We start from the raw sequence: 18,905 nt of genomic DNA on the forward strand, positions 1-18,905 counted from the left end.
GATAAAAGAAATATAATGATACTTATTTTTTTATGATTTTAGGTTAAGTCTAAAGGTTGGACTAGATTTCCATAATATTTTCGAAAACTTTTGTTATTTACTTTGGACAACCGTTACGCGGGAGAAAGAGAGAGATTTCACCCAATTGTATTTACTGAGTTAGAATATTTGTTTTGTTTATTCAAAGCACCTTTTTAATATGAAATTTCGCAAGCTATCTGGTGCCAAGAAATCGATCGAATATACCTACGGTATTCTTGAACCAAAAATGAAATGACGTATTTACCTTCCATTAATTGTCGTGTAAATGATCGGCCTGAACACTTGTTTATTCTTGTGCTATTTCCAGCTCCTAAAATATGCGATTTCAATCAAATCCGCAAACAATCTCCCTCCGTCACCTGCGCGCTCGAGCGTTTAACAATACACACAATATATAGTGTACAGAATTATATATTGCTTCTACATTTTAAATTACTGTAACTTAGATTGAAATAGACCAGAAATATGATTTGTATCAGTATTAGGTACACCTAATTCTGTTTATTATAACGGAATTTGCATGTTGTGCTCAAATGTGCCTTTTTATTTTTCTACAGCACACAAGTGAGTTCTAAAATTTTTTTTTAAAGTAAGTACTAAATTATTGACGCGGTCACTACCAATTTCATCAAGGAGGTCTTACGCTAATTACATAAATACACTGGTATTTATACACTATATAATAATATATACTGATATATTCAGAAAATAACAATTTTAAAATTGCTGGTAACCTGCCACTAGATGGAGGTAAGAAGTCGTAAAAGTCATGTCAGATGCCTTTAAGCGATTTGAATAAAATCTGACACCAGTGTTAGCAATAGCACACTCGATATCATGATGATTGTTGGTAACAAAATTTGGCTGATAAAATGGTAATAATGGAAAAGAAAAATTAACTGTGCTGCTACAAAACTAGGATGATATTATTTCTTTAGGTTGGCGATAAATGTAATACCAGTAGCTTGCCTGGCAAAGTCATAGTAGGTTCTGCATGTAGCTACTTGCCTATTTAACTTGCACGTGTGTGAGTGTCTCTGATCAAATAAAACACAAACTTGACCTGTACTGTACGAAGTGTCACATCTGAACATTTTTATTTTGCTCCTGGTCAAGGGTACAAACAAATCAGAATGAAAGCATGTGAATGCAGATTGCTCGAACTTGGCATTGAAGGGTAATGGGATTGGATCGGAATGTGATGAGCCGTCTGTCTGTACCAACCTTTATGATTCCTGTGTATTGTGGAACTTGTGGATTCTGAAATCGACAGAACAGAAATAGAGCAAACAACTTAATGGACTTGGGCGTGATTCTCATGCAATCGAAAAAAGTTCAAGTATACATAAAATTCGATATTATTATCGATTATATGATCGATATGACGCCTTTGTCGACATACACATTTTCAGACGTTAAGACTATCGCCTATGGAATACTCGAAGTACTTATGAAATCCATGCTGTCACCATCTATAGAACTAATAAATAAATAAATAAAAATATTAGGATAAATCACACAGATTGAGCTAGCCCCAAAGTAAGTTCGAGACTTGTGTTATTTTATAACAAATACATATATAGATAAACATCCAAGACCCGGGCCAATCAGAAAAAGATAATTTTCCATCATGACCCGACCGGGGATCGAACCCGGGACTTCTCGGTTCAGAGGGAAGCACTTTACCACTTCGCCACCGAGGTCGTCAAATGAACTAGCGTATTGTGTATTTTCATGTTGTTTTCATTAACCCGAAGAAACCATAATATGCAAGTCTATTGAACAACATAGTGAATGTATGCTATGGCAAGGCAGATTGAATGGAACTTTCAATGTGATACTTTAAACACTACATTTTGTCTAGAACATTCTGTGGTCGTATGGCCGTACTCGTACCAGATTACCGTGTCTGATAGCTGTGGTTGACTGGGATTGGAGATTAACAGCCTGTCTACTGTAATTCAAAGGATGGTGTTGCCATGTTAGAATTAACAGTTAGGTGTCTTATTTATAAAAACTACTAAAAACATTGAAAATGAAATATCTATGAATATAATATGAAATGAATTACTACTGTGACAAAACTCTCTCATAAAATTTTAACTGAAACAGTTTGAAACTTTTGAGAGTAATAATGCAACTATTTCACTGGTTACTGGTTTCACATTATGTTGTTACCTTTACTTCAAAAACTTATATTGTAATGAATAAACTCCAAAATGACTGGACCGATTTTGATGAAATTTGGCACAGAGGTAGACGAAAAAGATAGATAGATAGGCTTATAGACGAGTAAGATAGGCTTTTTTAGTTTTATCCGAGCGAAGCCGGGATGGCTCGCTAGTCAGTTAAAAAGAAAGTCATTGCTGTATTTATGGAAATTTGAAATAAATAAATAGAAGATCAAGCGTTACACGAATCACCCCGAATACCGCGTCAAATGTCTGTGGTTGGCCGGGGTTGTGGGATTATGTCTGGATTGTAGTCTCGGAGCTCTAAGTTCAAAAGATTCTGTTGCCATGCCAGATTTAGGAAAATATTACATTTCCATTTGTACAGTTTAAACATTAGGCAGCGATTTTCAATGCGGAGAGCACCCGCGGTACTTTTGGGCCTTCACGACAATTTTGATCATCTAAAACAAATGGAACTATATTATCATTGTTAATCATTTACGTTGTATCGTTACGTTGTATGTATATGTACATTGTTATCATTTATATGTCATGATTGTATTATTTTTTAAAATATTAACAATAAAAATGTTAACTGTTATAATGTTAACTAATGTAAATGTGCCACCTGTTGTGTTCAGCGTCATCTGCCCTCCCGACTTTACTAAAGTAAAACCATAAAACCATTATAAAATACACACCAACCTTCGAAGATGAGACAGGTCGCTATAGTATGTACATATAATTAAACAAAACTATCCATAAATAAGATTGTAATCGAATGGAAAAGCAATTTCCTGCGTGTAGGATCTAGTCACATATAAATAGACGTAAAAATAATAGAACTATTCCTACTACACTTTCCTTATAAAACATATCGGAGCTAATGTAATTACGTGATGTATCGGACAGGATGGAGTATTATCCTTATTTTGGTTGACGATAATGAGGATATTCCAGCTTTCAGAGTGTTAATATAAGCTTATAAGCCCGGTAATAAAGAGGGTGCCGTGTATTCCATTTCTGTTTTATTAAAATACATACCTATGATAATCCCACCAGTACTTTAATGTTCGTCTAAACATTACAAAAATCGCCTCTATAACTAACATAGGCGGACAAAAGGTCCAAGGAAGTTTCCTTCACTACACACTGAACTTAAGCGTACTATTTTCAGTATCACCGTCCATAAAAATAATTAAATAAAATGTTTAGTATTTAAGACATTTTGTCTACTACTAACAAGTCTTCAATATGACATTTTGTCATATTGTCCCAAAAGTTCCTCAAAAGGCTTCAATATGACATTTTGTCATATTGTTCCAAACATGAGCAGTTGTACATATGTATAAGATAATATGATTAAGAGTTAGGTACTAAGTAAATAATGAGTTTTATTCTAGTGCAGTTTGGCCCATGGGCGCTCTATTTAATATTTAAAACCAATCTCGAGTTGCTGGAGGAGTTGGGGTAGCGTATTATACGAGCTAATAACAGAAATGAATTTTTGAAAATGTTGAGAAAGTCGAAATTTTGACGGCGAGTTATTATTTTTATTTTGAAAACAAAAAATACTTGTAATTTTTTTTCATTAAATCAATGGTTATGATTTTGTGTCCGTAACTTTAAATAAATTGTTATTTACATTATTGTTTTTTAAAGTTAAACTTATTATTTATTCTTATTTTCCTAAACAGAAACTTTTGTTTAATTTGTTAAACTGTCATCTGGTAAGTAGCAAAACAATTAGAAGCTGTTTTGATCAACGTCCACCTGACGAGTATTAATTACTGTTAAGGAAGTAGGAAGTGATCCTTTCAAGTTAATACAATGAAGAGGGCGAAATGTCAAACAGGGCCTAATTATTCGAAAGTTATAAAATCAACTTGGTTTGTTGCTGGACTGCTACATCGGAGGTCCCGAGTTTGAACCCCGGTCAGGTCAAGATAGAAAATGATCATTTTCAGATTGACCTGGGTCTTGGATGTTTATTTATTTAACTTCATTACAAAAACATGTAGGCTGAGGCTGAGGCTTTTTCTATCAATTAATCAGTTGATGATGCAGAGATTTTTGATGGAAGCGCAAACAACGCAAACAAAGAGAAGGGACTACTTAAACATTTAGTATTATGAAACATATTTACCTAACCATATTTATATAACACAAATAAACTTACATGAAAAGAAAACATATTTAAATAAATAATAATGATCTTTCTCTCTCTCTCATTTCCTCACTTTGGGAAAGCTATTGTTGGCCATCAGTTGCCTCATATGACGTCCATGGTAGGATATGGAGTGGTCTATTTCTATTCTAGGGCGGAACCACACGCAACACTCTAAAGCTAGGTCTATGATCTAAGAGCGAAGAGGTATATTATATCTGAAAATATATAAAGCCACGTAAGCCAAATATTACTTAACTTGTGCAACTAATAAGTTGCTTAACTGAACTGGTACTTTACTGTTGTTGCAGCCGCCGTCAGAAGGAGAGCTGGCCGCTCCAGCCAGCGTGGTCAGTCGGATGCACAGGCTTAGGAACCTGAGGAAAGGAATCAAGGTAACTATGTCCGTATTTGCAGCCGTCCAGGACCCACTGCTGGACGAAGCTCTCCTTCCGTCGCAAAAATCGCATAAAATAAATAAATTGCATATTTGATTCGCATTGGAAGTCTGGGTTTTAAATATAGTTGTGTAGGTATTTGATGTGCCTGCATTACAATATTGCAATATTATATGCGTTTCGTTTTCCTCAACTAGTTTTCCTATTCATATTTATTTTATCAAATACAATATTAGATTATTTGTACTATTTGTTTGTTTTGTGTTCTCTGTGCAGCCTCAAACTCTATTCAACGATAAAGGGAAGTACCCAACCCTGACTCGGATGTCGTACTGTCAGTGTCGCCTGCCTCACGTCTTCACCAGCGTGTTCGAGAGGTTCGGCTGGACGCACGTGGCGCTGCTACTTGACAAGTCTGATCTGTTTTCACTGACTGTTGGTGAGTTTTCTATTTCCTTTTTACGGTTAATAAATTCCACTGGCTTTTTTGTTTCTGAGTGTCTACTAGTATATCAATACCAAAGAAGGCAGCCATCAAGCAGGAGGTCCGCGAATCATCAACATTCTTATTTTTTCCCGTTAACATCGTGGTATTACAACCCAGAATGCAACATGGAAAACGCGAGAATGAAAGAAATCAAGCCATAGTTGCATCACACTGGAAACTAGCAGCAACAAGACGGGTGACTGTAGTAATAAAATCTGTTAAAGTGCTGAAAGCGTCAAATTTTCCGAAAAATGTAAAGTGAAATTCATATAATTATTCCGCAAATATGGACCTGTTTTGCGGTTCAAAGGAGAGGATTGTCGACAATGGCAAGATTTCAAATATGCTTTGTTAGATTTTGCTCCCTAAGTCCGTAGTTACAACTACTATAGTCTACTGTTCGGTGTTTCCAGAAATTGTTTGTCGCAGTGCAAATGCTATTTGAATGAATGAATGAATGAATATTTATTTAAAAGAAATTAATATTTCCATTTCCAATAGCACCCGACCGCATGTCGTTCGCAGAACATTCTTTGGAACATTCCAACACGAATACTTACTCTTAGGAAAATTATTTTTAAATGCGTGAAATTCGAAACGTGTAAAATTTATTTATTTAAAAATAAATTTGGATTATTGGAAACCTAACTACCTATGTTTTTATACTTACATAAAAAACTAAAATATATTTTCTATCTATGTAGAGGTAACATTTATATTGTATACATTACTATTGCCTGGCACACTAATGTGATGCAAAAAATACATTTTTATATATGTACGAAGTTACTTTACAATATATAGACGCTTTCCATCGGATAAATTACACACCAAACATTAATAAACGTTTTACGTTAAGGTTAACATTCAATGACCTCTTCACATATCTTCCAAAACAACGTAAAAAATGAACTACGCTTTTCACATCGTATTTATAATACTTATGTTTTTGTGTACAGGTAAAAGTTTAGAGTGGGGTCTTAGGAAAGAGGGTATATTGAAGGCTGTCCGGGAGCTGGACGGAAACGAGCGGGAGTCCTGCGAAGCCCTGTTAAAGGATGTCAGTATGTACGCGAGAGGTGACTATCATTGCAATAAGTTTTATTTAAATGACGTTTTTGCCACAAACTATTATTATGTTTAGTGAGATATAGCTTTTGAACGCGTGACATAATAAATCACACACCATCATCAACAATCGACACAATAAATCGTGTTCATGCAATAAATCGATGAGAAGTTACCACACACGGAGCCGAGCCTGGGTGCACCATCAGATCATGCTAATAATGTGTGTCATACAAACTGAACTGACGTTAAAAATGTCGTAGGACAAGTGGAAGTGGGTGAAATTTATCTTGCAAGATTTGATTACCTATAGACAAACATAGCTATACGAAGCTAAATAAGAGCTTGTAAAAATCTTGCACTACTCTTATAATTCTCATCGCATTTTGTATTAAGACACGCTTGCATGTCTACGGGATAAGTCTAAGGAAAGCAAATTTATTCATCCAGATATCATCCAGGTTTTTCTGTAAGTAATGCAGTGCCTAATTGTGTCAATTGTATTACATATGTATAATATGAGCATCACTAATTAGGTTGTTAACTCGTTATTGACAATATGGAACACGTTAATTAGTGGTTTAACCCATTTTCACTATATACCAATCGTGATCGTACTCGTATAGTTTAACTGAGATTTCCTCTTGGGATGTTTTACGCTCAATATTTTTACAATTTATTGCCAAAAAGTCCAGCTTATAACTAAGTAATGGATAGGCTTTCGCCCATTTTTTTGGTAATCTATGGTTTTCCCCTAACTTTTAACTGGAAGTAAGTAAACTGGGAAAATATATTGGTGGTTCGCAAACCAATCGGTGACCCGCTGATCCGCGGCAGTGAGCACTGAGCAGTGGCTTCGAGCTTTCCGATACGTCAGTTATACTTCACTCAACTGGCGGGAAAAATCCTTATTTTCTCCAGTTTTCTTTTGTTGGTTACATCACAGATAATGTAAGGTTAAATAAAACACATGAAGGTCACGATTATACGTATCAGCTGCTGAAATGGAATGTGATTGATAATTCACCCATTTAGAAAACAGTTTCAAAATAAAAAGAATACGTTTTACGTGTTTGTAGTATTTATGTGTTGATATTTAAATTGTGCATGTTAATATTAGGTGTTAGACATAGTTACATTGCATCAGACAGACTCCCTAAAAGTGATAAAATAAAACAAAAGCTTCGAGCACTTTGTTATGTAAAAATGTTTAATTTTCTACGAAGTTCATTCACCTTTGTCTCCCTAGAATGAAAATGAATTTGTCCAAATGTAATCTGGGATTCATAGATTAAAATTAAGGAGAGACTCGCATAATGTATTATACTCGTGTAAGTTCGTGTATTATGAAAATATTTGTACAGGCAACATATTCAGCTGCCCTGTTTCAAAGCAATTTAGCCTTTAATGGTGCAAAAATAGAGGTTAGTTTCGGTTATCACAATGTTTTGAAACGTAACATAGCAACTTTCATGTGATATGTGTGTATTTTTACATAAAATACTAGTTTAGACTAAAAATGGCTCGTATTGCATATTGCATAACAATGAGTAAGTATTAAAATATTCAAACGTAATAAAACGTATGTAACCGTAATATACAAACAGTCATACAGGCGTCATATAGGTAAGCTATATCATCATCATTAGACTAAATAAGTGTAATTTTCCACATTTGGTGGTCTTGTTGGGACGTGGGACCACCTCAACGGTTTACTGCACGGATATGTTTTTTTTTGTCACACGTTGGATACAATAAGATCTCTCTGATAACAATATAAGCTTGTGTCAAAAATGACATTTTTGTAAAAAAACTTAAATATTCTTCTTTCGTCGATGTTTATCACAGCTTTGGTCATGTCAATTTAATGTCTTATCATTCAAACAGGTGATCGCCATATACTATTATCCCAACAAAACCAATGTCTGTGTTTTCATAATATCGATATTTTCGTACAATAATATTAAGCTATTTTTGGTATGGGTACTTGAACAGCTTTTGTCATACTGTCATTAGTGCAATGAAGCGTCAAAAAGCTTTTATCTTTCAAGTACACATTCCAAATGGAGATAATATTTTTAGGGTAACACATGACGAATGGGCAGTTGAGTTGGCGACACCGCTAGTTATAATTTCTTCTATTATATAATTAAATATATTTTTTTGTTGAACGAGAAATATTATTTTCATCACATATTTCGGTTATTAAGCCATGAAAAAATAATAAATTTCAAATGGGATGCTCTCCGTTTAATATTGATGCAGATAAATTTAAATTTTTTGAGTTTGTGTGTAACACCCTAGTCCTCATCTCTGTTATTCATCAAGCTAGATTGAGGTCAAACTCACTGAAATTAATAAAAAATACAGATCTCTCATTTAGCTTCATAGAGGGCTCATTGGTGACCTTGATTCAGTTTAAAATATACTCCAATAGAATTCCAAGTCAAGGTCAGGCAAATAATAATAAAATTAGACAAGACATGACTATATATAATCAGATGCCGGCTACACACTATCGTCGAACTAATACAGATGCCGACGCGAATACACGAATATTGCGTAATTTGTATGAGAGCTTTTACCGCAATGAACTTGCAATAGAATCCGTCACATTTCCACCAACTGTTTCGGTTAATGTCTAGCTGGATAATGACGAGCAGAAAGGTAATATGATACGAAGGCGTTGTCCATAGATTTCTGCATAATTAGCCGAGTCTGCCGTGCGTCATTTTTGTGCTATCGCTTTCACAACGTAGAAAAAATCCATAATTGTTATCTATACATAACTACTTAACATATGGTTAAACATATAAGTTGCTCATTTTTTTATTATAACCATTTAAAGATTTTCATTTATTTTGACACCCCGCTTAATTATATTGGTCAGAATTTTAGTTTTTCAGCTTCTAATTTATGGACTTATTATTTCCTATATATTTATTTAATAAGGAGGTTACAAGCCTATCGCCCGAGGCAATGTAATGAGGAATTCAATAGTACCATTCACGTAGTAATCAAATGATAGGCGAATAAAGAAATTTACACACAGACATGAGCCCTGAAAACATAATACTTCTTTTTTTGGGCAGTCTTTTTTTGGCGGCTAACATAATTTTTTAATTAGATTTCTTTAATTTTAGAAAGGAGCAATAAGTACAAGGGTTTTTGTATGAAATATTTTAGAGAGGGGATAATACGCAATGCTTATGCATGAAAAGGATTGCGAGACTCAAAAAATTAGTCTATAAAAATATTCTGTTTTAAATAATTACATGCTATTCTCTCGGCATGATATTAGCTCCAAAGGGCAAGGTTGAACTTGTTTAATAAAAAGTTACCTAAGGTTTTTGAAGCTTTCAAATAAAGAAAGAAAGAAAACATTTATTTGCCAAATACATGAGTACAAATAGACTAATTGATGTCAAAATGAATTAAACCTACATGTTTTACCGAATATAGGTATGCAAATATAAACAAATAAAGAGGAGCATGCTATCCACTACAAATCCAAAACAAAAAAAAGAATTATAATGTATACTAGCCCTAAATTTTATCCGAGTCTATCATTAAAGAAATCATTTAGAGTATAATAACATTTATCAGTTAATAAAGACTTGAGGTACTTTTTGAATAGATTTAAATTTAAGCTTTTATATTGATTTGGAATTTTGTTGTAAATTTTCGGTGCCATACATACTATGCTATTACCGAGTAAAGCAGTTTTTGATGGGTGCATGCATAATCGATAGATATCTCGATAATTCCTCAATACAACATCAGCTAGACGAGGGAATAAATGAGCATTGGTTTTCACAAATGTTGCTACCTCAAGTATGTAAAGTGACGGAAGTGTAAGAATTTTGTGTTCATTAAAAAACGGCTGACAACTATCAGTGCTTTGGAGTCTAAACATTACGCGAATACAGCGTTTATGCATTTTAAAAGCTATATCCTTATCCGTCGAATTGCCCCAAAAAATTATTCCATATGAAAGTATTGATTCCACTAAACCATGATAAGCTGTAAGAAGCGCTTTTTTGTTTAATTCATTTGAGAGTTTAAATAATACAAACGCCGAACTACTAAGTCTTTTACTAAGACCATCTATATGGGGTTTCCAGTTTAATTTAGAATCTATAGTTAGCCCTAGAAATTTTGTTGAATCAACTTCTTTCAACAAATGGCCTTGATATTGTATTTTATAATTTTCCGTATCAAGCGGTCTTTGACTAAAATGCATTATATTGGTTTTGTCAAGTTTTATCTTTAAATTATTAATATCAAAAATTATGGATGTTAAAGTACATTAATATCTAATTGATAAATATTATCAAAATATCTAATTGATAAATAAATATATTAGGACAAATCACACATCGTGTTATTGGATACTAACTCAACGATACTATATTTTATATCAAATTCAATTACATATATAGATAAACATCCAAGACCCGGGCCAATTAGAAAAGGATCATTTTCCATCATTTTTCATCATCCTTTTGATCTACAATCTTAAGCACCTGTGTGGGTTGGACCGGTACTGGTAATTTTGGTAACTTCTCGCCTCAAGATTCACGACGCAGTCTAAATAAAATGAGCAGTGGATTCAATGCACCTACCTACGTTAATATGTGGGTGCTTTAAGTAAAATAATTTGAATAAGGCCTCAGGTGCTTTAAGTAAAGGTTAGAGTAGACTTAAGACAACGGGGTGATTTAGCTAGGTGCTTTAAGTTGAGTAATTAACGCGTTGGAATTTTTTACTTGAGTCTGGCAATTGGTGGTCTATGGAAACTACAAACATATTGCTTCGCTAAATTTATGTGTTTGTTTAGTGGTAATCCTGAGTGTACGTGGGCCCCTAGTCAGGGAGTTCCTGCTGGCAGCCCATGCCCTAGGCATGACGAGAGGAGACTGGGCCTTCCTGGACGTCGAGATATTTCAGGTAATAAATAAGTCACATACAGTGATTTAACTAATGTAAGTTTGAGACTTGTGGAACACGACAATACCTATATACCTATTAGACGATACTTATATTCTACTAGCTGTGTCCCGGGGCTTCGCTCCCGTTGGATTTTCGGGATAACAACACAACCTAGTGGCTAATCCGTGGCTTTACGAAATGTACTTGCGTGTACTAATGAAAACACTTGAGAAGACGTAATACTAAACATAAGGTAAAACTTGAGTGAAACTGGACAAAACTAGAGCGGGTATAAACAGTCGACCTTGCCACTTTGCGGAATGGCCCTCCAAATGATACTGCAGAGTTACATAAAAGAAAACTTCAAAGTTATAACTACCGCCTTCAGTTTCTGCTTCCGTAAGAATTTCAGCATTTCAGAGTTGCGTATCTCAGAAGGTAAAAACAGATTATTTCGTCATCCGTCTGTTAAGACGACTACAATAGCTAAACATGTTTTATGATGTGTAAAACTATCCAAAAAAATATATGGGCTAGTAAAGTACAGTTCTCAAAACATAATAGCACTATTTTGATTCTATAGAAAAAAATAACGAAAATAGCTCTAAAATAGTTTTCAACCTCAAAAAATATATGGTAATACCCATTTTCTCAATGGCGATTCTCAAGTTGAAACTTAAAATAAATCTACGGTCGTTTTAGTTTACAAGGAAATAAAAAACTATAAATAAAATTCGTTGAGGTCGTCCCGCTTTATCTGTGTCTGTCTCTACGTCTGCGGCCGCGGGAACCCAAAAGATGACTAATTTTCAAAAGAATGGCCTTGCCGTTAATGGAGACGGGTGAAAAAGGGGGAAGCCTTGTGTTGTGGGCCACGTCATCTACATGTAGGTAATCTACAAAATAATACTTTTGGAGTCCCATTTAGTTCTAACTAAAGATCCGTCCCGGCTTCGCTCGGGTAAAACTAAACCATCCTCAGGAATAATACTAGGTATCTAAGGTTTGGTGAAAGCGTACAAATGTCCGTCCGATAGTTTTTGAGTATATCGCGCACTGACAGACACGATGGGCGACTCTTTTTATAAATACGTCCATATTGTCAAAACAGCAGCACTTTATGAGCAAAATTTAAATAAAAGGGTGATTCTTTCTTTTTTCTCAGTTAGTCTATATCATTTTTGAAAGTTCGATTGAAGGTACAGTTACTAGATATTGACGTTCAATCATTACTGAAAATATTTTACCTAAAAAATTTAAGAAAACTCGCCCAAAATACATTTCGGGTTTGATTAAGATTACAATCTAAATAACCCTCAGCATATTCAGAATTTAGATAAGATTGTTCACAAAATTAAATTACGAAAAGGGTTTAAATAAAATTCTAAAAGAGATTGGATGATAATATTATTTTATTTTAACTTTATTCTTGAAAAGTCTGCTGAAAGTATCTACATAGGTGCTGAAGCCATATGAATTTGTTTTGAAAGTTCAAAATTTATCCCTTAGACTTAAAAATTCTACTAATAATACAAGTAAACAAACAAATGTAAATGGCTGAACTTCTGTTTTTAAGTGCAAAAATAAATACGGACTTCTAAAAATTGTGTTCATTATATTACCTCCTGCTGGGGCCAGGTCAACTCATCTAGATCAAGGTAGATATACATATTACTAGCTGCACCCCGGGGCTTCGCTCCCGTGGGAATTTCGGGATAAAAAGCGTATGTGTTATTGCAGGTTATATTCTATCCGTATACCAAATTTCATAAAAATCCGTCCTGAAGGTTTCGCATGAAAGATTAACAAACTTACATACACCTATACACATACATCCTCACTAACTTTCGCATATACTCGTATAATATTAGTAGGATTAAGCGTATCCCTAGTGATGTTTATATTCTAAGACTAGCTTTTGGAATCGGGTATAATACCCACGGGAACAGTTATTTTTCCGGGATGAAATCCTATGTCCTTCTCTATACTTCATACTATATGTATGCAAAATTTAGAGGTAACAAACAATGTTACTTTCGCATTTATAATATTAGTTAGGATTAAGATTAGGTAAATTGATCATTTGCATAGTCGCAGTACATAGCCCTTGTTGGCTGTTGGCTGCAGGCATTGAACTATGAACGATGCTGGCAGAATGCTAAGCCTGGCTATTAATTCACGAGCTCGCCTCGCGTCAAAACTGTCGTTCGTACTTAGCTTGTTTAAATTTAATTTATTTGCTTTGGACAACCCTAATTGGCGGTCAATAAAGAAAATAACAATGACAGATATCATACGACTGCCGTGCTCATTTCAAATATACTTGTGACCACCTGTTTAGCCTACACGATTAGAGTATATTGGTCAAATTTTAATATTTTAGGTTGTAATTTATTTATGAAGGTAATCCACCATATTTCACCAGGGTAATGTAAGGAATCTAATGTGATAAGGCGAATATGAGTTACGGTGGAATAAATAATCTTACAAATACCTTTTTTTGGAGCAGTCTTGCGAAAATTGGACAGAGCTATTGTTTCTAATCTTAATTGGACATTTCTCAAAATATTATCTGATTGTGCGTAAATGTAATTTACATGTTTTGGAGTATCCTAGCGATATGGCTGTTAGTCAACTGATAAATTCGAAGCTTTCAGGGTTGATGCCCTTGCAATCGAAGTATACCTACTTAGGGTGTGTTGTACCAGTTAACTTTTTTGACGTTAACTTAAACCTATTACCATTAGGTGATTGGTCCCAAAGTTAAGTAGACAAGAATACAAACTGATTTTAGATTTTCTTTAAATGTAGAAGCTTACGTTTTAATAACAAAAAGAAAATAAAATCTTGTTAGCTTAGTTGCACGTTAACATATTTTCTATGAGAAGTGACTGTTTATCAGGGAGGCTACTGGGGTGAGACGGGCTGGGCGGCCGGGGACGAGCGGGACGCAGCCGCGCGGGCCGCCTACGAAGCCCTACTGCGGGTCTCCCTGAAGCTGCCCACTGGAGACCGCTTTGACGACTTCGCAGACGCCGTCCGCGCCAGGGCTAGACAGCATTACAATTATACCTTCTCTGATGGCGAAGAGGTAAGTTTTTTTTCCATTTATTTTGGCACATAACAGTCATTATACACATATTTACATTCAACAAAAACAAATTTTAAGTACTAGACAAAAACAGTGCCGAATCTTATTTAAGTTATACATAGTATAATTACGTTAACACAGTGTTGACAAACATTACCAAATTTATAGAAACTAAGAATAAAAGGCGAGAGATACGTACAATCAAAGAGTATAACTATTGTATCGCTAACAATTTTTTGTGGAGAAAGTTTTTAGTGGTTGCTAAAGAATTCGAAAATAGGTCTAAGTCGGAGAAATCACAATTGTATTTTACTAAACATCTATGGAAAAAAATATTTCTGGTATAATTCTTGTGAAGAGGAGGCGGCACTAATATATTTAGACGACGGGAAGAACGAACTGGGAGCCTGACTTTAGTTAAAAAGTTAATTTTAGATAGGAGCAAAGGGGAGTCAACAAAATTATTGATAATTTTATAAAGAAAGGTTATGTCGCATTGAGACCGTCGATTTTGGAGTGAAAGAAGTTGATAACAATTAAGAGAGTCAAGGTAAGGTCGGTCTGCGATGCCGTTCCGGTAGTTTAGCATATTGACAAATTTCCTTTGAACCCTCTCAATTGTATTTATGTGATTGTGGTAATTTGGGTTCCATATGCAGCAGCCAAAGTCTAAGATGGATCTGACGAAACTGAAATAAAGGATTTTTAATTAAACAGTTTATTAAATGTACAGCTTGATGTGGCCTTCGAGTGTCACTACGGGGCTCTGTCTACCCCTTAAGTGATTACTATGGAGATGTATACGTATTTCATTACAGTTGCAAAGAGATTCTATTTACGATTCTATTTTTTCCTTTGTCGCCTTTTACAGCATACGCCTATGCTGTTAACAATTCTTCATTTTTGGATTAGCGAAGGTGTATTCTGTTTCGAGTATTTTGGATGGAGATAAAATTCAATTATTTCGGCAGAGATTTTTAGAAAAAATAATGCAAAGCAAGTTGCCAAGTAGATACTTCTACGGGGTAAAAATCTACGTTTAGGTATATTATGAGGTATCTATAGTTCTAAACAAACATTTTAAGTTGTTTGAATATGATTATTTTTAAAAAGGCTTATTATTTTATACATAATCCTTAATGTTAACTCTCAAGCTGCTCTTCTCGAGCAAGAAAATTATTTTTAAACTACATCCTATTATAGTAAATTACATCGAGGTTTGATCTTACAAGTTCATAAACTCAGTTGAGACGACATCTTTATTTTATATCGCAACAAAATATGTCAAGTCAGAATTTGATATGCGCACTGAGGGTTCCGTCAGAATAGCTTTTTTATTTGCTCGTATGTACATATTTATCTACGGTTTCAAGATTTATTTGTTAGCGTGTGTAAGATAATGCTTCTTGTTAAGTTTCATGATTCTAGTTGGGTTAACGGGAAGTTTTGATTCCCCTGTAACATAACTACTAATTTAGTGGACGGGCGCGATTATTTCAAGTTTCAGTAACAAATTCAATGCAATAAGATCTTTTTGACAAAATAAAAGCTTGTGTCTTTACTAAACTTATTATACATAAATAGTCATATATTTTTATCGCGTTTACTTACAAGTTTGATTTTTTGACAGCTGGAGAGATCATAGATCGTCGGCGTAGCATTTCATAAAAAATTGTTATTGAAAATATATAGATAGACTGACGAACACACGGAGAGCGAAATCTCCTACAAGTAATTCCTATAAGTGTTCTGTTTTTAACCTGTGCGGACGGAACCCTAGTTCACGACACTATAAGTTGCGTTGGAGGCTAAGAAGGTGTTTGTTTTATTCAAGCTCGTTATCGCTATCGTAAATTTATTCTTCTTCAGGCTTCAGTTTTTCTGAGAAATTTTACACGTGACTAGATATAAACACGAATTTTATTCTTTGTGTATTCTTTTGTAGACCTGGTACTGGGTCTACGCCCATTTGGCGCATTACACGCATACGCATTATTATATACGCATTACAAATAAATTTATAACAAAAATTTTATTTTGTAAAAATAAAATGACTCACTCAATATTTATTGATGTGATGCCTCAGTCCGTGTGGGCTGAAATACATTCCGCATTCTGACCGAAACAGATAATATGGGAAACTTGAATAAGAAAAAGAAATATGCGTCTGACACCTTCCTAATACACTTTTGCTGAAAAGAAAAAGTAAGTAATGTTTGTGGTGGAACTGGCACTTTTGCGCCATTATGTGACAGAATACATAATGACCTGAGCGACACCGCGGGAATGGAGACATTTCTCTTCCTTTTGTCTCTAAAAATAAATCTTTCCATGTATTTAGGAAGACATTTTTATGTCGGTAGTACCATTGGTAAGGAAATGTTATGTACTTACGTTACTGCATCGTCATTGGTTGAACCTATGGGATCAACAAGATGTTGCTTTTATTATAAACAGTTAAGTACCTATTTCTCGTAGTTCTGTAGTTAGCAATGGAGTTTCTTTATATGCTCCATAGCACATGCTATAGGAAGTACCGCTGCCTTGGTAATTAAAATTACAGAAATGTGTGTACGATCCCCACCCAAGTCGAGTGAATGATGTATCGTATGACTCAAGTGCTCAAATTTTGAATTCGTAGTCTTCAGGATTTTTTATAAAACTCATTCCATCAGGTAAACTTCTTCATCGGTGCGTTCTACGATGGCGTGTACCTCTTAGGCATGGCTCTGAACGAGACGCTCTCCCGGGGCGATGACATCCGGGACGGCAGGAACATCACCGCCAAAATGTGGGGCAGAGACTTCCATGGTAACTCGCTTACGAACTTACATACAAATTAGGTAATTTACACAAAAAAATAATTGTGATATAAAAAAAAAATTCTACAATGCTCCAAACGATATACTTGAAAATTTGAACATTTAAAAATATTGTTTTGGAATGTTCAACTACTGTTACTGTTGTGAAATGTAGGTATGTACTAAATGTACATTCCTGTACCTTACGGCGTTAGTGTGGTGCCTACATTAAGTTATTTCTAAATTTGTGTATAGGCATAACAGGGCACGTCCGCATCGACGCCGTGGGTGACAGGGACGCAGACTACGCCATCTTGGACCTGGACCCTGTCACTGGGAAATTTGAGGCAAGTAAATTAAAAGTTTGTTTCTACTTCGAGTGCTTCCGCCTTAACTTCGTTTATTTAAGGCCTAAGGGGTAGAAATACAGTGAGAAATTTGATATCAATGTTTATTAGATCAGCACAAAAACGGGCAATGACCCAGAGATTTCTGTATTGTACCTAATTTTATATAGATACAGAGGTGATGCATGAGACATGAGAAAGTGATCTAAGGGTTAGTTAGCTCTGAAGTGATTCAAATTAATTAGAAATTAGGTACCTAATAATTTATGAATGCAGATAAGTATCCCGCTATAAATAAATGTCCTATAATTATTTGTATGAGACTTTATGGTCTCTCTCACGCCGAAATTACGAGGTCGACATTATTATTCCAAACAAAACTGTCTCAATAAGCGTAAATGGGTATATATTTAGATACCTCGGGTCGAGTCCAATATGTTTGAAAAACAATGAAAGCAACACAAGTTAATTTTGAACAAAGGAGCATATATCTCTTCAAAGTACTCTCTGAAACTGAGTGAACGTTTCTCGCCATTTTCCTTTCATGAGTTTTAAACAGAATAAATAATATGCGGACTGGTAATAACTTAAATGTACTTACCATAATTAAGATTTTTAAAAGCAGTATTAAGGTCAAGCGAAGTTTATTTTTTTATATCCAGTATGTTTATTCCCGAAATTTATTTTTACTGGGTATGTTATATTACGATCATTGTTATTGATATAATATTATTAATATTATTGCACTATAGAAATATGAGATAATAATTATTATTATTTATCCAAAATAGAATTAACGATACAAACAAATTAAACTAAAACTATGTAAAAATAACTTATAAATACTTATAAATTAAAAATATGTAAAGAAGGCAAGGCACGGTGATAATTATTATTTAATATTTTAATTAAGTAGTCGTTCTTGTAAATAATTATATTGTTAACATTTTCTAATGTCTAAATTAAATATCCACCGAAAAATGATTGAAGGGACGCAGGTCGAGCTTGAAATATTGTTCCGTTCAGAAACTGTTATATGTTGAGGAAAAGTAAGTAATAAAAGCCAATTTTGCTTCGAAGAAATAAGTTTTTCGCGAGAAATATTTCATATAATACGTAATACTGTAATACTGTCAATAAGTTTAGCTTAAAGTCACTAAAACATTCAAAGAATGTTATTATTTTGCGAGCAAAGATGTCCTAAACTTATCTACATAACATACATATATGAACAACTAGAGTTTATAGCTTTCTGTGTGTAAATTTTCGATTCAATGTAACAAAGATTGGTTTATTAAATTCCTCACAATATCCGAAATGATGTCAAATCATTATGATGTTGACTATCGAATCGTCTTTTAGCAGTCAACGTTGAGTACTGTAAACATAATTCTTGGC

The 18,905-nt window shown here is 34.3% G+C and overlaps 1 protein-coding gene across 1 annotated transcript in view; it reads left to right on the forward strand.

Moving 5' to 3' along the window:
• LOC128677826 (uncharacterized protein) overlaps positions 1-18,905 on the forward strand; it is a 47,137-nt gene that overhangs the window by 6,808 nt on the left and 21,424 nt on the right. The window contains exons 3-9 of the mRNA XM_053758948.1: positions 4,695-4,778; positions 5,058-5,220; positions 6,228-6,347; positions 11,177-11,286; positions 14,171-14,359; positions 17,035-17,170; positions 17,416-17,507. Of these exons, the coding sequence (XP_053614923.1) occupies positions 4,695-4,778; positions 5,058-5,220; positions 6,228-6,347; positions 11,177-11,286; positions 14,171-14,359; positions 17,035-17,170; positions 17,416-17,507 (894 nt within the window). The remainder of the gene's footprint in view (positions 1-4,694; positions 4,779-5,057; positions 5,221-6,227; positions 6,348-11,176; positions 11,287-14,170; positions 14,360-17,034; positions 17,171-17,415; positions 17,508-18,905) is intronic.

The sequence above is a fragment of the Plodia interpunctella genome, chromosome 18, assembly GCF_027563975.2.
Source record: "Plodia interpunctella isolate USDA-ARS_2022_Savannah chromosome 18, ilPloInte3.2, whole genome shotgun sequence".
Lineage (NCBI taxonomy): Eukaryota > Metazoa > Arthropoda > Insecta > Lepidoptera > Pyralidae > Plodia > Plodia interpunctella.